General features: G+C 39.8%; 1 protein-coding gene across 1 annotated transcript in view; it reads right to left on the bottom strand.

Moving 5' to 3' along the window:
- vav2 (vav 2 guanine nucleotide exchange factor) overlaps nucleotides 1-23,318 on the bottom strand; it is a 581,772-nt gene that overhangs the window by 101,227 nt on the left and 457,227 nt on the right. The window contains exons 6-8 of the mRNA XM_055153246.1: nucleotides 20,575-20,673; nucleotides 16,315-16,383; nucleotides 14,475-14,575 (exon numbers count right to left, since the gene is read on the bottom strand). Coding sequence (XP_055009221.1) covers nucleotides 14,475-14,575; nucleotides 16,315-16,383; nucleotides 20,575-20,673 — 269 coding nt within the window. The remainder of the gene's footprint in view (nucleotides 1-14,474; nucleotides 14,576-16,314; nucleotides 16,384-20,574; nucleotides 20,674-23,318) is intronic.

Below are 23,318 nucleotides of genomic sequence, written 5' to 3'. Positions count from 1 at the left end.
TGAACAAAATCTGAGAATAAGCAAACAAACTCAAGATACATTAGATTTGATTCATTTGCTATTGATACTTGATTGACCCTCCGTGACCAGTCGTCCTGTTAAACTGCACTGAGACCTTTGACTGAGACACAAAGGACACTGAGAAGCACAGTGGAAATGTTTCAGCAACATCAACTACCACAGTTTGCTGCAGCAAAACTTTAATTTCCCCCAGGATCAGTAAAATATCTCTCTCATTCTTGGAGGTGTTCTACATATGTGTGTATGCTGGAATGTTCAGTAGTTACCATAGTGCAGGGGTCTCCAACCTGTAGCTCAGGAGCTACCAGTAGCTCTCCACCCCCTTCCAAGTAGATCGCCAAAGGATTTCTGAATTATATGTATTGCACTTAATAACTAAAATCTGATTAATTACCATTGTAAATGTCTCATTTTGATGCCAAACTTGTGCACTAATAAATGGATCATGGTTTATGTTTTATTGTCGTCTTAACTGTACACAGTCTAAAGCTTGCCATAGCTCTACTACTTTATCAATTCCGTGCGATCACTAAAATGAGTAGCTCCCTGGCATTTTCGTTTTTAAACGTAGCTCATCAGAGGAAAAAGGAGACCTCTCCCATAGTGACACAATGCACATATTAGCAAACAGTCAAAAATGCTGTAAAATAGTCTGAAAACTAAATACAAAATGGATTTAAAGAACACATTTTCAGGAGCTTACATAAGAGCGTACATGGTCATGGTTTGATTTTACAAAAAGGTTAGAGTGACAAACTGAAAAACTGCAGGCTATTATAAATTATCCAGTGGTGGGAGATAAGGCCGGCCCAGCCTATAAGCAGACTTAACAGCTGCTTAGGGCCCCGAGGCCAACAGAGGGCCCCCAAGAGCCCATAGAGTTATAATGAAAAAAAAAAAAAAAAGTGTAAGGTAATGAAGTAGAAATAGTAAAGTAGTGTATTTGAATCAGTGTCACTACGTCACTACATACTATCACAACACTTTAACAAATGAACAATACTTCTGTGTTAAATACTTTAAATTTTTACTTCAATATGTAATAGTTTTATTACTTTAGTAGATTTTTTTCATGTGATATTTTTACTTTTATTGGAGTAACTTTTTGCCTCTGCATTTGTACTTTTACTTAAGTAACAGAACTCTGTACTTCATCCACCAGTTCCAACTAATAGTTCCAACTAAATCAGTTCTTTCTGGTCAGATTGTATAAAACACACATTAAAGTCTAGCAAAGCCTCAGACAGAGTGTGTCTACAGTTTACATCACACCCCCAGAGGCAAGACAAGGCAAGTTTATTTGTACAGCACAATTCATACTAGAGATGCGCGGATTGCGGTTACAACCGCGGTATCCGCGGTTAATCCGCGGGTCGGGCGGATGATGTGACGAAAAATTATATTTTAATTAAATTCGGGCGGGTGGCGGTTTTAACTACTAAAAAAAAAAAAAAAAAAAAAAAAAAGTTAGTGTTAGTATTGTTACCTACATCTGAAACGACGAGTGTCATTGTCTATGCTTGTAGTATGAAGTGTACGTCATAATCCTTAATTAGCCCATTTGACCTCGTTTTTATGTTCTGAAGGTTCAGGTTGTGTCGGGTTATTGATGCCTAAGGTTTACGAGGCACATATTATATGCAGTTTATTTTATTATTTCTAATTTATTTCAGCTGTTTGCCAACACATAAGTGGCTATGGCCATATTTATTTAGTTATGCATATTTTTTCTTGCCTATTTCAATTGGAATATAAAGAGGGCATTGCCTGATTTCAATAAAGGTTCATCTGGATGAGATGATCTGTCTATTTTGTTTCGATATCAGTTATATTTTAAAACACGCAGACATTATAGCGTAGACTGCCACTCGGGGTATTTAAAAACTTAAAGAAAGACCGATGGAGTGAGGCTATGACTTTGAAATAACATCGGGCAATGGCAGAATGTTCAGAATGTAACAACATCCAACACGAAGGCAAGAAGGTTCAAAAATAGCCTAGTCGGAAAACGTTGTCAGTTAATTAGCTGCGCAAGAAAACCAGGTAAGTTTGGGGTTGTTACGGACAATTAAGAATGCGAACATACACGCTGAGCGAATTTTGGAATGAATGAGCTATAGAGTTTGCATTTTTATCGAGGCTCCTTAGTTTGTTTGCTGTATGATTGTTCTAAAATCTAAAATCCATCGGCGGATGGCAGGCGGGTGCGGTTTTGAAAACCTTCGGTGCAAAAAGTACACAGCAAAAACTGGAGGGTTAAAATTTTAGGGTAAAATATTTCAGAGTTGTTTTTAACACCAAAAGTGTTATTTTAACTATCTGAAAGTTAAATGGGGGTTTGAGTTGGGGTTATTTGTCAGAGTTGATGTGGTTGAGGTTAATTCAACTTCCTCTAGTGTAAATTCAACTTCTCTCAGTGTTAATTTGGCTCCTCCCATTCACCACTTCAAACTCTTGCGAGAGAAGACCAGTTTGAACCAGTTTTGAACATAATTTCATCTTAAATTAACTAAAATACAGTAAAAATAAAATAAAACACCTCTGTGTGTTGTTTAGCTAAATCAGAATAACTCTACAAAGTGTTACCTGTTTACTCTCAAAACAATAATATAACCCTGTATTCCAAGGCTAAACAGGAACTTTGATCCAGTGTTACTTAATTAACATTTCCAAAAATGTTAAATTAACTCTAGAACAGATTGGACTCATATAAACTCTGAGAAAATGTTAAAGTTGGTTCTGTGAGAGTCAATTTTAACACCCCACTTTTTGCTGTGTACACAAAGTAATTCAAACTGCTTTAAAGATTAAGAGAGAAATTAAAATCACAATACAAAAAAACAGAAATAATCATAAAATTGAAAAGAGGGAGAGACATTAAATTAGAGAGAAGAGTGCAGAATGAAAAATGAAAAGTAGACTCAAATAGAGGCCTGTGTCACATCTTCAGAAAGACTGTTCCAGAAAATACCGATGAGATGCAACACAATAAAAGATTTTGGCTAGAAAGTTACACACATTTGAACTGTTCCAAGACCTTCTCCCCAACAACCATTCGTAACAACCTTATTACTTTCAAAGGGAGAAACAATACGACCGCCTCTCTGCATCAAGCCACGGGTCATTGCTTCACACCTTGCTGTTTACAACCCCTCTTGTGTACGTACCCCTCCTCCCCCCCTTTCCCCCCCAAACTCTCCCATAATGAAAACACCACCGCCGCAACACAATTTCGGAGCTGGCAAACCCCCCCCTCCGTCTCCAACTCCCTAAAGTCGACTCCGGGAAGAAATCTCCAAGCAAAGCAGAAGTGACAGCCCCGTCCGCTGCAGCTAACGCCCGCTGACACACGGCACGGAGACCCCCTCACCTCCACTTAACACGGGCGGCGCTCGGCAAATGAAGCATGTACGCCCCGTAATACTCTTCGTGATGGAGATATCAGGAGGGGAGATTACTGGGGGAATGAGTTGGGGTTTGCCAGAAGGAGGGTTTCAACAAGGGTCCACTTAGGTTGGGTTTGTAGAGTCTTGGAGCAGTTGGAGTGGGTGGGTTGGGTTGGGCCGTTTAGAGAAAAGTGGGAAAGAGGAGTCAGCGTGGAATGCTTTCGCTGGAGGACTTGGAGCGGGTACGGTGGTGGATTAGTGGTTTGTGTATGTACAGGGTTGCCAACTTTCTCACTACCCAAAGCAAGAGACTCAAGAGGCTGTGTTGTCGCTTTATTCACACCTCATTCATTCAGACGTGCTCTAAAAAAAACAACTGAATTGGCCAGCAGAGTCAAGCTTTTCACTGCACTTACCACAATGGGGGTTTAATTCCAGTGAACTATTAACCATGTTATTTGTCTGACCAGCCAGTCCCTTTTACATTCTCTTAAAATCCAGAAGGGTCTGGAGTAGGGATGGGCATTCGATGAAATTTTCTTAATCGATCGTCAGAAGAATTAACGATCGATTATCAATTAATCATTAACGTTTTTATATTAAAATGATCATCATTATTATTACTATCTGCACTACTAATCTGCATAAATAAATTCAACTTTACGACATATAAACCGTAACCACTCTAGAGCCACATCAATCCATTTGACATTATAATGTGTTTAATTCAGTTTTGCGCAACTCTCACAGAAACGAAACTTAAAACTGCATCGCTAATTTGCATAAACCAAGCGAAGATAAAACTACAGCTCTTGTGTCGCTGATGTGGTTCAATTTCTGTTGGATTAAAAGACATGATTCAGTGGAATACAGGTTAGTGTGACCAGATTTGCGTTTGTCAAAACCAGGACACCGTACGGGGGGAGGGAGGGACTCCTCATCCACATTGCGCGACCCTCATCTGGCAAAACTTTTTCCCACTGGACACTGAAACATATGTGCTGCTTTGTTCACTGTGCACATGGACTCACACTTGTCCCAAATGCAATGGAAAGCATGGAGTTTCTTGTACAAATCATCGTTAAATACGCATTTGTGCTTCGGTACGTTGCAGACTGACCGAATGTTTGTGTCTCGCTCCTTCTGAGTGCAGAGACACATGTACACACCTGTTTGGTCACGCTACACACAGCAACCTATATTCGGTTTGTCAATTAAAATGAACGTAATCGATGAAATTCTTAATGATCAATTATCGATTAATCGATTCATCATGCCCATCCCTAGTGTGGAGTAGAACCATAGAGCATGAATCAGTGTATTATTCATTCAGTCCTAGTCCTGTTCCAGTGTCAATCCTGCTCTCAGTTGTGGTCTGGTCTCGGTCTTAGTCCCGGTCCCAGGCACAGTCCTGGTCTGGTTCCGGTCTAAGTCCTGGTCTCAGTCCCGGTCTAGGTCCTGGACCTGGTTTACTCAGTCTGTATGCGGCGCAAAAAGTCATCGTATTTTATGTCACGAAAACGGGAAACAATCGTTATCAGTTTTTTCAATTATTCATTTAAACACAAAATCAAAAACTGAAAAAAAAAAACAGAATCATTATCCGTTTTTTTCTTTTTCTTTTTGGGGACAAATAATGAAGAAAACTTGTTTTTTCGTTTTCATATTTTTGGTTTTATATTGAAAAACTAATGATACACGTAATAGTAATTTTAGTAGTTTTTCAGTTTCCTTTAGGTCATTCTTTCTCCTTTTTTTTTTTTTTTTAAATGTATAAACCACTGTTTGTTTTTGACGCAAATGGAGAATGTCTCTCTGAAGTGCCTTTTGTTTAGACGTTGACGGCGTTTTTGGGGCTTAAAAATGCAAAAATCTGAACCCACCCTTCAGAGTGGAAAAGTTGAATACACTCCGCCGTAGCATTTCTGTCTACACTGCCCAAGACACAAAACTCAGATCAGATCTGCTCACGTCACATACACGATTACGTCACATACATACAGTACATAGAAACAAACATGTTAGATGGCATGCATACCCATTCGAATTCCACACACTTTTGCGTCACCGTATGTACGCAGATTTCCGAAAATGCTCGTCTTAACGCGGAATAAAAAGTGAAGACGCGACACCACGTTTGTGCCTTCTGTTCAGACCATCATCAAATAAACGTAGCCATTGTCAAAATGTGTGGTTCTGGCTTTTGTGAGGTAAGTATGTTATAATTTTAAATTTGTGTTATTGAAATAAAACACAACTCCAGGTATGTTTGTGAAGAGGAACAACTTTATTACATAGATCAGAAAACAGAGTAACATGGGCCCTTTAAAGCCACAGTTCAACCACCAGTCGACCAAATCACATCAAAAATAACTCTAGGCCTTTCCAAACAGGTCCCCTCTCACAGCACCAGCTAATTGATTGTCCCCTCTCTGAAATATTTTGAGTCGCGTTCAAGATAAAGTGCTGGCATTTTCACTTCGACATTCAGTCCGGCGACGAAAAGAATTGGACCCTTTCATCCCATTTAACCACGTGTGAAAAAAACACGCGGAGCACATTGTCGTAAAGGTCAGGGCGGCTTACAAGCACTGATAACCTAATTAATTATGCCCATCCGAGGCTAATGCGAGCGGGCCCGAGCGCTGCAAAATCCCAGGTCAGTTTGCGCCATTGAACGCGCCGTCGACAGCGGGCAGATCCAGGCGTCAATCACAAAGAACCGGTGACGCATGACGGAGATCTGCAAATATAATGAGTGTTTGTGGCTGTAAATAACCCAGTGGACTGTGTTGTAGTTTCAGAGATGGATCAAAATGGTGAGAAGTAACAAAAGGGGGCGCTCATCAGATCATTTGTTTATGAATGCGAGGTGAGAAAGGTTATAATTCATTAAAGGTGTACTATGGGACTTTTCTGGTGGTGGTCTGTCGCTGGCTTGTCTTAGCAGATTTGTTAGTACCTTGCCTCAAATGTTCCAAACTATCTTATTAAAGGTATTCACTATTGCATTTGCTACTTATTACTAGTGTTTTAATATCTCAAAATCTTTTAAAAGCAGTCTACTGGAGCCAGATTGGTTTAATGCCATGCTGTGGGACATTACAGGCACAATGGCTGAGTAGCTATTACTAATGTAAGTCAATTGGAGACAGAGTCAGAATGAGCCAGAAAAGCCTCCTGGCGCACTTCCTATTTAGCACATGGTGGTTAGTGCGTTAGTCAAGTCCATTTATATATACATATGGTCTATGAGCCTGGCTCCAAATTCACTCCTGTAACCGTGGCATCGAGAGCTTCATTTGAGTGGAGCCGAACGCTATGGGTGACGTCACACTCACTTAGGCTACGTTCAGACTGCAGGGTTTAATGCTCAATTCCAATTTTTTTGTGAAATCCGATGTTTTTGCGAGGTCGTTCACATTTCCAATTAAATGCGACTTGTATGTGATCTCCAGTGTGAACAGTAAACGGCCCGAAAGTGTCCCGCATGCTCACTGGAGGACACGATGACGTCAACCGCAGTGAGCGTGCTCTGTGTTTAAGGAAGTTGTCGTACCGGAGCCAGAACATGAACAACTTACTTGTTTTAAGGAGGAGATTGAGAAGGAGAAGGACGAGGTTTTTGGCCGTGGTGTTTTGTGGGACAACGGCAGCGACGTCCGTTGAAAGGAACATGTGGATGCGGAGACGTAGCCAAGAGTGGTGAGTGGAGATGTGCTTTGCTTCAGTGACACGGAGTTCATTAACAATTTTCACCTGCTTCAGCGCAGAATAGTGACTTTTGTGGCTTGTTGATAAAGCTCATTCATCCGACCTACACGTTGACCATTCAGACTGAAGTCGCATGTCAAAAGATCGGATATGTATCGGTTTTTAGGACCACATATCAAAGTGGCCTGGGTTGCATTTGAAAAAAATCTGATCTGTGTCGTTCAGACTGTCATTAAAAGATCTGATACAGGTCACATAGGGGCCAAAAAGTGCAGTGTGAAAGTAGCCTTAGTCCACTTCTTTTATACCAGGCATGTCCATACTATGGCACAGAGGCCAAATGCGGCCCTCAGACCAATTTTTGTTGGCTCTCAGGCTTCATGTGGAATTGGCCAAAATGACCAAAAGTAGTTCTTTTTACTGCTAATTTAGGTCTGCTAACTTAACTTAACTTATTTTGATGTGGTACAGACTTAACATAACTTAACTAAACTTAACTTAATCTTTATTAAAGGTGTGGCTGCTCAGACAAACCTACATCAAATGCAACATTTTGAAAAATTCACTTCTGTCTGAGGGCCTCAGTGAAAAAAGTTTGGACAATCCTGTTTTATACTTTCTATGCTCCTGACTAGTTGCCACAGTGGCATTGGAGGAAGGGTCAAATGCAGAGGACAAATTTCTCCATGGGGACAAAGTGTACCTTAACTTTAACAATAACATCTCCTTCCAGACAAGCAGGTGATGGAGCACCCACAAGAAAAGTTACAAAGAGCAGCTTTAAGAGGCAGGGGAGGGTCACATTTTTGGAGAAGAAATGTCACATTAATGCTTGATCTGGAATGTTATATATTTAAACTTTTATCTCCAAGAAAATGAAGGTTCGGGTTAGGGTTAGTTACTGATCACAGCAAATACACGTTTTTCAATAGCTTTTTTTATGCCTAACATTTTCATCCTAATCCAAATACTTAGAGCTCGGGTTATTTGACAGATTAAAAAAAAAATAAATAAAAATAGGTGAAAACATTAATGAAGAGAATATAATTTTATTTATTTAGTTGTTGTAAAGGACATTTTTTGTTTTTTCTTTTTATACTAGTCTCCAAGTGTGCCAAATGTGTCAAACTCACTTGTCCGAATCTCCTTTCCAAGATTCTTTTTCCAAGTTCGTCAACTCCATTGCTTTTCTTGCTCTTATGCCCTATTTCCTCCCAGTTTAGCCGTTTGCCTCGTAAGACCCTGAGATTGCGTGCTAGCCTCAGTGAGATCAGAAGAGGCTGACCTAAACGCGGACTTAGCTCGCATTACCGGTTCGTGCCACAGCGAGGAAGAGTATGGAGATGTCTCTAACTATTTATCTCTGTGTCACACCCACTCCGCGCTATAGTATGCCCCCCGCAGGCAGAAGGATGATAGCGCTCAGGACTGATTACCTATGCAAAACCGCTCACTCAAGGGCACGTGGGACGGGAGCGGGATGTTCTGTGGGAGGATTCAGTGAAGGAACACTTGGGAAGGATAAACACAGGGAGAGATGGAGTAATATATACGGCTGCAAGGTTAAGCAAACAAGGAGGTTAAGGCGTTAGTCAAGTGGACTTTCTAGTGGCTTGCGTTCAAGTGGCTTGCGTTCAGTGGATGTGGTGGATAATACTTTCACAATAATTGAAGCTATACAGTTTTTCTACGTGATTGAAGCTGTACAGGTACTGTATTTTCCAGGCTATTAGACGCGCTCTTAAGCCACTAACCCCATCAAAAAACGACTGCGCGCCCCGCAATCCATATACGCGACTCCACTCGGGTGTCCCAACACGACTTCAGTAAACTACAAAGCCGCACCACCCGCAGCGCACGCAAACACGCACGGAGCAGACAGCGACCGCGTAGTGAAACACACCCGTAGTCACACTCATCACTCCACGCCGACGAGGAACGGAACGGAGGAACGAACCGAAAAAGCGAGTGCAATGTGCCTTTCTGAGCCACAACTGGACAACTGAGTCACTGCGAACACGCCTACAAACCAGCGGTCCCAGGCAGCACCCTCCCTACACGCCACAACTGAATGAACACAGAGTCACCGTGAACGCGAAAAAACAAAGTCCGACAGACCCATCCAACAGTTGTGTTTCGTTTAAAGTCCAGTGCGGTTTATTCATGAAAAAAGTTCGGAAATAGACCATTTAATGACAGTGCGCCTTATAATCCAGAGCGCATAATAGCCTGTAAAATACGGTATATATCAAATTTCAGTAAGTGCAGAGACTACAATATACAATTCTAAAACATGAATCCATATGAAGAGTCCATTTCAAATCTCTGCTGTTGTCTTTCTGTTATCAGAATACAGTTTGTTGGGTCTTCACTCAAGAATCGCTTTTCATTCACTCATTCGTCCAAATTTATGGAAATATTTTAACTACCAAAATGTTTAACACTTCCAGATGGACGGCATCGTATAGGAATATGTTTTATATAACCGCGCAGAACTTTCCAACCATAAAAGATAGAAACTCACTTTTTCCCCTTTGAAAAGCTGAGATATCCTATGTGACACATACGCTGTGTGAGGACATAGGGAAAATGAGTGTCCAATAGGAACTTTGTTTTCTGCCAAATTCATGTGCTCCATTCCATTTTGATTGGCCTAAACTTTGCCAAAGAGTGTAGTGAGTCAAAATAGTAGATGCTCTGAGCGTCTGTGTTTGTAACAATTGCAAAAGCCGCTCTAAGTGCCGTTATTTCTCAAATAAATGTCAAATTACACATCTTGGTCTGCGTAATTGCGCATCCCTTACTAGTTTTATTTGAAAGATTTATTTCAGTCCAAATGTACAAATAAAAAAGTAATAAACTCCATGGAAATGCAGGAAGTGATGTGGCTCTGTGTCCTGGACCTGACACCAGCTGTTTCCATGACTGACACCAGGAAAGTTTGTTTTGAAGGGAATAAGGATATTTTAAGTTTACTTACAGACTTTATATTTTGCACTTTTGTAGCTACGGCCCTAAATTAAGCATTTTTTATGTCCAAAAAGTTGTTTATGCATGTTTGTTTTGTGTTTTGTATGAAAGAGGTTGCAGTGAAAAAAAGGAGGTATAACACTTCATTAGGGAGTTTTAATAGCAAAATTAAGAAAAACATCCAGGCAAGGACAAATGTGCTAAAATTTCCCTTAAGTCTGGAAGGGTAAAAGACATATTATGCCTGTGTCTGCTATATAGTTATAATTTCTGATGCCTGTGGATCAATATGTCAGAATGTTGATATTTTAAATTGCAATATGGTAAATGGTCACCCATTGTAATACAGCGCTTTTCCACCTTCAAGGTATTCAAAGCACTTTACAACAAGGAACCACTCATCCATTCAAACCACCAACCTTCGGATCAGTGGACAAACGCTCTACGAATTGAATTCCAGGACATTTAAAACTGTCACCATGAACATCATCCCATCAAAGAGTGGTGCACATCTTGCTAGACGGCCACAGATTTTTTCCATTTCTACCAAAATGATTACACCAAATCCTACACCTATCATCAATTAAGAAAATAAATTGGAGAACGAGGTAAGTTCAGAGCTGTGGGCGTGTACAGTGGTGGTGCAAACAAGGCGTTGATTGGAGCTGCTCAAACAAATCAACAACAAATCACTCCACCTTCGACACAATGAAGTATATAATAAGTTTGTGCATAGACAAGGGCCTTCTTCTTGCCTACACTGGGGCCCATTCACTTGCTGACCCGATATCACACATTACATCTACATCCTCCGCTATTCTTACATCCTGTTTTGCATCAGGGGAATAGCATGTTTTCACACACTGTTCCAAGTTTAAACCGTTGACGTCAAAGTCACAGGTATGTTCTTTTCTTCAGTGTGTGACCGCGGAGACCTGCTGCTGTGCGGTGACTCACGTCCTCTATAGAAACACGGGCTAAACCTGCCATCACGGGTACGTCCATCACAGCCCGCTCGGCCCCATATAAGCCCGGCGAGGGGTCTAATCACCAGGAGTCAAAATTATGAGCAGAGTCTACATATGCATGGTCACAAAAGATTTTCAAAGGCGCTGTATCTTTTAGTTGGCTTCAAAACGTGAAAAACAGAAATAGTTTCATACACAGTGGCCCAAAGTTATTCCTCGCTTACCTTTTGCATTCAAAGCATCTTATGTATTGAGTTTGTAAGCACTTTTAACTACAGTAAACAACAACTAGCCTGCTAATGCGCACTTCCTGAATCTCAAACAAATAAATACTTCATTACTTGTAGTGTTAAAACAGTAAAAAAAAAAAAAAAAAAAAAAAACAGGCAATACATGTGGGTTTTTTGTTGTTGTTGTTATTTTACATTTTCATATAATTTTCTTTCTTCTAATATTTTGCACATCCGATATGTTTTAGTTCTATTTAAAATTATCCTTTTCAACAAATTCAAGTATTACAATAATGATTACAATTTACCAAAGAACACTTTTGGTTCACAAACACTCAAGAAATCAGTGGGAAATCGCAGCTTCAAAGTATATTTTAGCAATTTTAACAATTCTAAGGCTCCATCCACACTTGTATGTATTTGAGTCGTTTTCGTTGTGGATGCAGTGTTCGTCCACACTAATCCAATGGAAAACGTCACCAGAGCGTTCCGTCTCCCACAAATTCATCTGAGTACAGATCTGATCCAGCACTGTGTGGACGCCTGAAAACTCTGACATGCTGACGTAGGAGATCTAGTTGCGTCCTTATTGGACCACGTCACTGTGACTTGTGCCTTCCTGATTCGCTGGGTTTGTGACATTGGTCATGTGACACTATTGCGAAAAAATGTTTAAACAAACCATAGACAAACGGGAAACAGCGTGGCTAGAAGTGCTTACTACTTTCACACTTGCCATCTTCCTTGGGCTCAAAATCGGCTGCTGCAATTTCAGACACGGTGCTCCACTTCCTTGTTTTTAGCACCCACATGACGTTGTGACAACGTGACACCAGCCAAGTCATGTGACTAGCATTTCAGGCGGTTTCGCATTACTGTGTGGATAGGATTGCGGACACAGAAACGACATGTCTGAACGTAAATTGTTTTTGGTACTGTGGTACTGTGGTACTGTGGTACTGTGGTACTGTGGTACTGTGATACAGTGATACACTGATACACTGATACAGTGATACAGTGATTCGTTTCAGTGTAAACATAACCAAAAAAATGTCGATTCCACATGAAGATATTTTGCTTTATGTAGATTATAAAATATACGCGTTGGTATAAGAAAACAAGCACATTTGAACCAAAGATTTGATCCAGTTTGTGATGTTTGATGCAAAACTGAGAAGGCTGAGAAGCTTTGGATCATTTTTACTTATAATGAATGAATGTATACAATGAAATACATTTAAAATATCCTAAATGTACATTTTAATGTGTACAATTTTATGATTGCCTCTTGCAAACTGTATAACTTGCTAGATAAGAGTTCATTTACTTTAGCTTTAAATCTGACTTTTAGTGAACTAAAGGTAAAAGGTTGGCATTAACTTGAAAACTACCACTACATGACATCACAAGATGGAACTGAGCATTTTGAGTTTTGGAGATGTAGACAGACTGAAAACAAAGGACCACTCAAACATGTGAATGAAGCATGTTTTGATGAGATAATGACATTCTGACATTGCAAAATGCTCACAAGAGTCAATTTAGTTGAGCATAACATCCTAAAATCTCCATTGCTTTAACATTAGACTGAAGGAAAATTCGATGATGTATGACGACACAATCCAGGGTCTATAGAACACCAGTCAATCCGCGCTCAATACTGGACAGAAAAATCCATATGTTCTGTCTGCTGACCCTGGTAAAAGCATGTCTGTGGACTTATATATGGACAATGCACTGGGGGTGTGTAAAGAGCCAATATTACACAATTTTATGATCTATTTTATAATGTTGTTTCCTCATGACAAACAGATCTGGAGTTGTGTTTTGTTTCATTCATGTTTAACACACAAAACCTGCATATTTAAGCAGAGTTCTTCTCTCACTCAGAAAACACTCCACTGTGATTTTAAACTCCATACACCTTCAGTAGAGTCATTTGGATGATTTCAGTCCTGGAATTGCCCATCTTTACTCGATAAAAGGTAAAAGGTAGTTGTTAGCTTGAAAACTACTACTACATGACATCACAAGGTGGAACAGAGCATTTTGAGTTTTGGAGATGTAGACAGACTAAATAATAAAGGGTTGCTCAAACATGTGTGATTGAGGAGGTTACAATAGTGTGACCTGACGTCCTTATTTACATGGGACAGTCCCAGTTTTGAGCCTTGTGTCCCCTGTCCCAGCAGATTTATCCAAAATGATTGATTTGTCCCAATTTTATACAAGAAATGTCCCAAGTGTCCCTATTTTTGACCAATTGATTCTAAGAATAAAAAGAGGCATAAAATGTCATTTATTTAAGTAAAATACACAAAAGGATACTTCAAAATGACCAAAACATAAAGAAAATGTGATTATACTGACTCACATGTTGGTCATGAATGGGCCAAATACAGAACAATTTTCCTTAATTATGCACTCGTTTCACAGTTTTAGGCTAACAAATATTTCCCTAACTCAGTTTTCCAAAATAACATTGTGCACACAGCACCGTTTTCAAAAAAGTTTTCATTTACATCAATCTGCATAAATATGAGATCGAGCGCCGTCAACTACACCAAACCTCTGGGCGGCACCTGGATTAGATTCAAACCTCTAGCATTTATTTCATTACAATTTTAAGTATTACTCAAAAACACCTTGAAAAACCTGCATTACTGAGTGGGCTCGCCTCTCCATAGATCTGTTAAAGAAGTGGCAAAATTGCTGACCTCTGAGCCCTCATTGGTCTGTGGTCATGAATATGATACTTCAGCTGTGTGTGCAAATGCAAACACATGAAAAGTGTTTGCACCAGAAGAAACACGAGTTCTGCTCTGAAAGCTTCATCATCATAACAAAAGGTAAAACACTGGTCGCACTTTTGGCACGTCAGCTCCTAAAACTCCATTTATCGCAGTTTATCTCACAAAACTGTAGTTTTCCAGAATCTCCACTCTAGCCGGAGTTTTTAGAAAGATTAGTTTTCAGAAGCGAATTTGCCATTTGCGTGTAAAAAATGGACACAAACAAAGGGACTTATTATTATCAATCATCCCAAACCAGGGGTGTCCCAGTTTTTGATTGTGAAACTCTGGTCACCCTAGGTAACAACATTGTAACATGTTTTAAAGCTCACAAGAGTCCATTTTGTGTCATATAGGACCTATACAGGAAACAGAAGAATAAATCGTTCTGACCTCTCCTTGAAGTCCAGGAAGATCTTGCCCAGTCCGCTGCCTCCGCCCACCATGGTGAAGTCAATGGCCCTGAGGAGGTCATAGTGCGCTTTGATCACATCCTGAGGGAACACAATAGAGGTACAATGAACAAAGTGAAGTTATGAAAAGCACGATATGGGCTGATGTGGTAACAGACAAGGTAATGCAGAGGGAAAGAGAAGAAGTCACCAACATGAATAACCTGAGGAGGATATTTTACTTCTGTGGGGTATTAACTGCTGACACATAACATATTTAGATCACCATGTTATCATAAAAGCAAAAAAAGATTTGAATAAGGCCCCTGGAAAGATGGCTAAAATACTCCAACATGCAGTGACATAAACTGATTTTGCATTGTACCCGCGCTTTCAAACAATAATTCAATGATATTTGTGCATTCCATCTATGTTATTTCTAATTGTCAATGCTATTGTATTATAAAAGTAACACTGCACAGTAACTTTGTGGAGGTGGCCCATTATTTGCATGTTTCCATAAAAATACTAAGTTGTGACCATACTTCGGAACATTCTCCATGAAGATAGGCGGGTTTTATGCCATAGTGTGGAATATTTTAGCTAATGGAACAACATTTAAATGGAGACCAGGCCAAATAAGAATCAGGTTTGTGGAAAGATTCAGTATTTTGTGTAATAAAAACATCCTGAATCATAAAAGGTCATCCATGCTTTTATTTCAATACATTTTCTGGCTAAAAATGGGGCTTTACTGGAGAACCAGTGTCAGTACAAACAGTGACTTATGATGTTATGGGAGTAACGGGTTATGAAAGTAACAAGTTACTGTAATGCATTGCTTTTTGCTGTAATGCAGTAATGTTACGGAATTACAGGGAAAAAAGGTAATATTTTACAAATGTCAGTAACGTGCGTCACAGTGCTTTTTTAACCTGGATTGAAGTGGTGGGTTTTTCATGTTTTCGTATTTCTTCATAAAAAATGGCTAAAATCACCGCGATATCAGCAGTGGTGAAAAGCCATCATTATAGTTCCAAATGTTATGAAGGGGCCTGGAGGTGCCGTTGGGTGACCACAGGCGAAAGGACCGTTCAGAGCTGGTTTGGTCCTGGTTTGGTCCTGGTTTGGTCCTGGTTCGGTCCTCCGTTCAGTCCTCTGTTCAGTCCTCGGTTCAGTCCTGGTTCAGTCCTCGGTTCAGTCCTCGTTCAGTCCTCGGTTCAGTCCTGGTTCAGTCCTGGTTCAGTCCTCGGTTCAGTCCTGGGTTCAGTTCTGGTTCAGCTCTGGTTTAGCCATGGTTTAGACCTGGTTCAGTCCTGGTTCAGTTTTAGTTTAGTCCTGGTTTAGTCCTGGTTCAGTCCATATAGGGCGTAAAAGTTCAGCATCTTCCACAGTTATTTTGGTGAGAATAACTTAAAAGTACTGCAGTACCTGTAATGTCTTACATTTTAAATGCAGTAATATTGTAATATAACAAATTACTTACAGTAGCAAGTAATAAATAACACATTACAGTTTTGAAGTAACTTGCCCAACAGCATCTATATTCAACATACATACAACATCAACACATGGCGACAGTTGCTCAGCGTTAGTCCACTAATCCAAAGGTTGGCGGTTCGGATCCTGTGTACACTGGTGTATGAACGTGTGTGTGAACGGGTGAGCGCTTCCTTGATGTAAAGCGCTTTGAACGCCGTCCTCATGCTATCTACTGTATACTTCTCCATCTGTATTGTTTTTGCTTTATTTCTCCTTCCACACGTTACATTTTCCACTCGGACAGAGACACCCCATCACTTCACATGTACACCTTTTGTCGTGCCTGAACTCTTCCTCACCTCCAGGTTCACGAAGATGGCGTCCATTTCCTGCGGCGTCAACACCTGCTTCAGAGGGATCATGTAGTTCTGAAGACGAAGAAACAAAAGAGAAAAACAATAAGTCAGAATTTTCTCAAGTAACACATTGAATTGACCGGATGTGTGTGGGAGCTTTTAGCAGCGTATTAAAGTTTTATGGGAGGGCTTAAGTGCAGCTACACGGCGATCGATGAACACAACAAAAGATACAGTCGGTGGTTTGTGCTGCTTTAGGTCAATTGGCTAATGGCGTTGTATGTTTGAACTGTTAGCCCCGCCCACTCAGTAACGATTAGCCCCGCCCACCTAACACTTAGTTCTTTCTCTTACTTTGAAAAATAGCTAGAAGTTGTTATGTCATAAACCAAATTTTAGGAGGTTTAATTTGGTTCATGGGGGTAAGAAGTGCCTGTTTTACTTAATTTTTGTGCTGAAAATACAAGAAAACATTAAAAACTAAATATTATGTAGTGTTTGTTTGCTTTAAATATGCTCTTGAGTACCTTTCCTTTGGCATTTCATCGTTTAGCACTTAAAATAATGTCTTATCTTCTGATAATAGACACCATGTTTTTATAGTATTTCTACAAGTCTGGGAGGTAGGTATTACACTTGAAAATCACAATCAATCAAACCGTTTCAGACTTTTAATGAAATATGTATTCCTAATGTGTACGATTTGAGGGTAAAAATGCTCATATTTTGATTTATGGACCTCTACACTTTCACCTGTGTCATCACAAAATAAAAAATAAAAAAAGTTTTTATGGGATATAGAAGGAACACTTGGACTTTTCCATTTATTATTATTTATTTATACGTTTGGGAGTGAGAAACACAATTTTGATTCTTCATATGTTTCGTATGAAGAATTGATAATAAACTTTTTTGAATTTGAATTTGTCAAACAAGCGTGAATAAAGCAAAATACAACTCCGGGTATATTTTTGATGAGGGAATAATGTGCAGGGCTCACAACCCTTCTGACTTTTTGGATTTTAAGCAGGAGGTGTCAGAAAAGTTACCACAGGGATAACTGGCTTGTGGCGGCCAAGCGTTCATAGCAACATCGCTTTTTGATCCTTCGATGTGGGTTCTTCCTATCACTGTGAAGCAAAATTCACCAAGCGTTGGACTGTTCACCCACTAATAGGGACCGTGAGCTGGGTTTAGACCAGGGGTTTCAAAATCAAACTCAGAGGCCAAAATTAAACACTGGGACTAAGTCGTGGGCCAAACAAACATGTTGCGTGTTTTCTCATATTTCGAGATATGTAATGTTAAACCTTTTCTTATTAAAATAAATGTTTAATAATAGTTTTGCTTAAAAATTGAATCCAGAACAAGCATCATATAAAATAATAACATTTTAAATAAATATAGTCTATCTGTAGTCAGTGGGTAGCTCTAATACAGCTTTGCTATGATCTCGCGGGCCAAATATAATTACATTGTGGGCCAAATTTGGCCCCCAGGCCTGAGTTTGACATGTCTGGTTTAGACTGTTGTGAGACATGTTAGTTTTATTCTACTGATGATCTATTGTTGGAGTAGTAATTCAATAGTAATATTCAACACTAATAGTAACAGAAAGTAAAAGCTCAAACAAGTCAATTTTGCAGCATGTGTTTGATAAACAGCACAAACAAAATGCACAATAATTAAAGCCAATTTAATTAGAAACATCTCAAATAAACCTTTTATATAAAAAAGTATGAATAGTTTGGACACCTCAGTTCTACATGGTTACCCCTCCACAGAATGCCTGTTGTACAGGTGATATCCTCCACCTGCTTGTTTGTATGGCATTACACTGAAGCACTTTGGGCAGAACTTATTATTGTGTATTTCACCTTTGATATTGACCTTTGACCTTAACCTTTGTCTTGCATTTATTCAGTTACGAGTGAAATAAACACCTTGAGAACACACATTCTTACTGTGAGATTGCTTGCCTTTCAACAGATCTGACCTGTAACATATAAAATCATGACATACAGTACTGTGGAAGAATCCTGGCAACACAATAACAACTCCATGGACAGAACCAGCTGGTATACGTCTGCCAGAGAAGTTACTTAGTGCGCCTTTAACAAAAATCTGATTCCATTATCCTGTAGATGATATATTGCTCCACTTGTACTTCTAATTAACCCCAAAGCTAAATGACAGCACATCGAAGAGGGCACCTCAGTGCGCTGTAAGCTAGTTGTTCCATGCCTGTCACGTTCCATCTTCACAATGATAACAAATAGATCAACTCCAGAGCGACGCATACATGACGGCTTTATTAACCCCAACTCAATTAAGCCTAACGGGTCCGCTGATCATACGCGCGGTGTTTATTCGGCGCGAGTCTGGTGCTGGGCTAGCGCTCAGCACACAGGATGCACATTTAGTTTAATGAAATTAGCCGAGCGCATGATTTGTAGCGCCTGGAGAGTGAAGTCTGTCCAAACTGCAGCGATGTGCTAGCAGCAGGGAGGGGCGAGAGGGGGAGAGTTACGAGGCCTACCGCAGAGGAGAGAGGGCAGGATTCTATTACAGCGCTACTGGAAACACTGGTGAGGTTTGGACGAGGTTTTGTGATGATTGTAAATATTAATAATGTACGAGTGTAATGTAATTTCACTCATGGACGGGGCCGAGCTTGAGGTCAGTGTAGTTCTGTTGTGGACTTTAGTTTAGTCCAGGTTTAGTTCTTGTTTGGTTCCAGGTTTATTTCCAGGTTAGTCTCAGTGTTGATGTTGCTCACACAAATAAAAATGAAATGACATAATCCTGCTCATGGGTTTTGGTCATATGACTTCATGGAGTTATGGGCGACATTTTGAGGACCCATCGATAGACTGTATAAAGAAGTGGACTAAGGGAGTGTGACGTCACCCATAGTGTTCAGCTCCAGTCAAATGAAGCTCAGTGAGGCTAATATTAAATTATCAGATTTAAATATAGTACAAACTAGGGATGTAATGATATCCAACCCTCTCAATACGATATCTATGTCACAGTACGATATTTATTGCGATATTTTGTGGAGGCAAAAAATAATAATAATACAAAACTGTGAGTATGCTCTCATCATCCAAAATGATTTTAGTGTTTCATAACAGTTATTTCAGCATGTAGACTGGACTGAAAAAGAGCAAAGGATCATGGTCTATGTAGTTCTATTTTTTTAGCTGTTGCTGCACTAAAACAGTGGATTTAATCAGAGACACTTGAGATTCGATATATTGTGACGGCCCACAATATTATTTGAGAAGACTTGAGAGACTTTTGACAATACGATAACACAATATTTAGATTTCTGTTAGATTCCTAATACAACCTTATAGTCAGGCTGGTGCCACCTAGTGCCTCCACTCAATTTCATTTCTCTCCAGCGATTAGATCAGGAATCGGAATACACTAGATGGTTTGCAAGAACCCCGGAAGTTGTAGATCGCGCACCGGCCAATCAGCGAGGCGTTGTGATAGCAGACTGCATACGCTATCCTCCTTTTGACTTCCTTTGTCAAATACAAACTTCACATTTTTTATTACACCTTTAATTCGCAAGTTCATCTCACAGAAACGACAATGATAGTTGACAGACATGTTCACTCTCTGCTTAGTTTGTTGTTGTGCCGGCAGTTACTTGGACACCACTGAGCGTTCCGGCACAGTACATACATCACAACCAAATATCAGTGATTGGTTAAATAAAAAAGTACCTGCCTACCGTCGAGCGAATGAATCCTAATGCTGCAAGGTCAAACGGTTTCCACGAAGTGAAACCTGCTGATGAATCAGGCTAACAAACTCATCCACTACCTTCTTTTACCAAAAACTGTGTACAGTGTAGTCACATGTTTGCAGCTCCCTCTTTGGACTAAAGTGATCAATCAAAACTTTATGCAGATATTCTTCATGCATATTTAGGCAGCTGGTTGGGCCAAACAACATATCGACTTCTGCTGGAGATTCATGGCTGATAGTCGATACGCTAAATATCGGTCTGCTATATCAGCCAACAAGTCTCTATACAGTAACTGGCACTAAGTAAGCTTGTCCTTTAGCCTTTGTGAGGAAGTGTCCTCTTTAAGCTCCGGGATTCCCAGCCCCCTGAGGTGACATCCCATAATAACCATCGATCGTCTGGGTGACATTTGCGCCTCAGTCTATGTACAGTAGATGACATTTCCACGCTGCGCCCGTCCCCACCTGAACACCAGCTCCTCAGCCCTCACCGCTCACCTTCTCGATGTCCTCTAAGGTCTTGTAGTATTTGGCTTCCGTCTCCTGGATCTCCACCATACAGCAGTTCCTCTTGTCCTCCTCCGTCATGCCCATTTTCTGAAATAAAAAGACATACGAAATGATATATTACACAAAAAATAAGCACGTACACTAAAGATAGACAGATATATAAAGCCTATATTTCTTTGTTCATGCATTGGTCATTGGGCTATAGGCACAAACATTAGTATTTGAACATTTTCGTTGAAGAGATAAAAGCACAAAATATGACTACACAGACATTTTAAAGGTCTGTGGATGACTTTTTAGAATTTTTTATTACATAATTTGGATAAAATAATCAAAATTGGCCCAAAAATATCAAGACATATCAAGATCTGTTGCTCTGGAATCAAACAATCAAGAGAAAAATATGTTAAAATTAGAAGTTCTCAAAATATGAATGTCAATATTCAAAATTCAAGTCATTTTTACAATCTTTTTATTTTTATTTTTTATTTATTTAGTATAGCCAGTGCCATGTTTTCTCTATAGAGGTTACAGTGGTTGAAGAGGCTGTATATAGAAGTGATGGTAATGGTGTTGACAGGGTGATGTCATGTCATGTGACAGGGGTCATGGAGAGGTTCTCTAGGGAACAAGAGGGAAGGATATGGAGAATATATGGAGCAGTCTTATTCCCAGTGTTACGTGGATGCAAAAAATCCAGATTGATGTTATGATTTACGGGAGTGGGTTTAACGCAGTGTTTGAAAGCTGTCAGCTGACGACACAGATCACAGATGGTAGATGGTAGAAATATTGCAACAAACTGTACCTTTAAAAGAAAAAGAAAAAAAGAGCAGCATCTCTGAGTGTTTACAAAAACCCAGTATAAATCAAATGTATTATTATAAACTATATTCTGTTTGGTCTTGTGCTGTTATAAATGAATAACAAACTTGAAAGTTGGTAGTGACTCAAGTCCTTTTTTGTGTGTTTTTATTATTACATTTCTTAAGTTTAGTATGATTTGCACAACTGCGGGCTTCAGAATGTAGTATTAGAATTGTGGATAGGAAACTGCAGAGGTGGGGATGAGCAACTCGTGATTTGGACTCGAGTCAGACTTGAGTCACTATTTTTAGGACTTGAGACTTGATTTGATGAAATGGACTAAGACTTGGGGCTTGAAGGTCATTGAGAAGACTTGAGAAGAATTTTTAAATCTTAATTCTTTCTATTCTGACTGTAATGATTCACACCAAGATCAAGAAGACATTTAATAAGGAAAAAATAACTAAATTAATTTCTACAACTCGTACATACTTTATAAATACTCATAAATAAATATAATATGATTTTTTTTATCTTAAAAGTGATATAAATGGCAAAAATCTAAGCTATATTTGGTACTTTGGTTTAAAGACTTGAAATGACTTGAAGCTCAAAGCAGACTTGGACTTGAATTGGACTTACGGGCCAGTGACTCGAGACTCGACTTGGACTTGCCTGTATTTGACTTGGGACTTGACTCGGAGTTGAGGTCAAAGACTTGAGACTTGCAAAACAAAAATGTGGTTCCACCTGTGGGAGACTGCGTGGGAATATCAGATACTATAGTCGAACGCCAGTGGTAAAAACTATTGTTGTGTCCTTCGGCAGGACACTTCACCCACATTGATTAGTACGAATGTGGTGCACGCGCGATGGTGGTGAGTAGAGAGAGTGGACAGAAAGAGCCATGCGAGGGATGCTCTGGGGTTTTTTGGTGACGTTGCTAAAACGTCTAGAGGGAGTCAGTCACCTACACAAGCCCTGGTGAATCTGACTGGTTGGTAGCGAAACGTTGGCTTCAAACAGCTAAGTAAGTCCGGCTGTTTCCATTTTAACTCACTTATGATATTTTATTCCTGGATGTTTCAAAATGTACATTAATAGATCCTTCTTGGTATTACCTGTTTTATTATAATTTTTGAGAAAAATTTAACTTAATTTCCTCAGATTCATGTATGATAAAATAAATCTACACATTGTTAGGACCTGTTTACATGAGAACACTTGCAGGTAAAAAGGACAAAATATTTTATCGGAAGTAAAAATGCAAAAATCTGAAACCACCCTCCAAAGTGGAAAAGTTGAATGCGCTCCGCTGTAGCGTTTCCGTCTACACTGCACAAGACGCAAAACTCTGGTCAGATCTGCTCACGTCGCGTACATGTTTACATCACATACATACAGTACACAGAAGCAAAGATGTCGGATGGCATGCATACCCAATGGAATCCCACACTTTTGCGTCACCATATGCATGCAGATTTCTCATAAAAACGCTCGTCTAAACGCAACATAAAAAGTGAAGATGTGACGCCACTTTTGCATCTTCTGTTCAGACCGTCATCGTATAAACGTAGCCTCAAGGGATAAAATTTGAATCCCAGAGCCAGATCACTCAACCCTGTAGTCAGTTACATCTGCAAGCGACAATGAAGGGCCTTGGTCATACTGGCTTCCCGTCAGATCTCAGAATCTAAGCAAGGACGGGTCTGGTTAGTACTTGGATGGGAGACCACTGGGAAAATCAGGGGCAACAGTGAGGCGTCGCAAAAACTGTTGTTGTGTCTTTACGCAAGGCACTTCACCGATATTCCTTAGTATGAAAGTGGTGTGTGCATGAGTGATGGTGGCGGTCGAAGGGACCGATGGCGCAGATTGACAGTGAATGAATAATGAACTGTAAAGCATCTTTCTGACTTATGTCT

Source organism: Boleophthalmus pectinirostris, unplaced genomic scaffold (assembly GCF_026225935.1).
Source record: "Boleophthalmus pectinirostris isolate CB_2022bp ecotype Guang Dong unplaced genomic scaffold, ASM2622593v1 HiC_scaffold_18, whole genome shotgun sequence".
In the NCBI taxonomy this organism is placed as follows: Eukaryota; Metazoa; Chordata; class Actinopteri; order Gobiiformes; family Gobiidae; genus Boleophthalmus; species Boleophthalmus pectinirostris.
The sequence above is the reverse complement of the archived record's forward strand: the minus strand, read 5'-3'. Positions and strand labels throughout refer to the sequence as shown.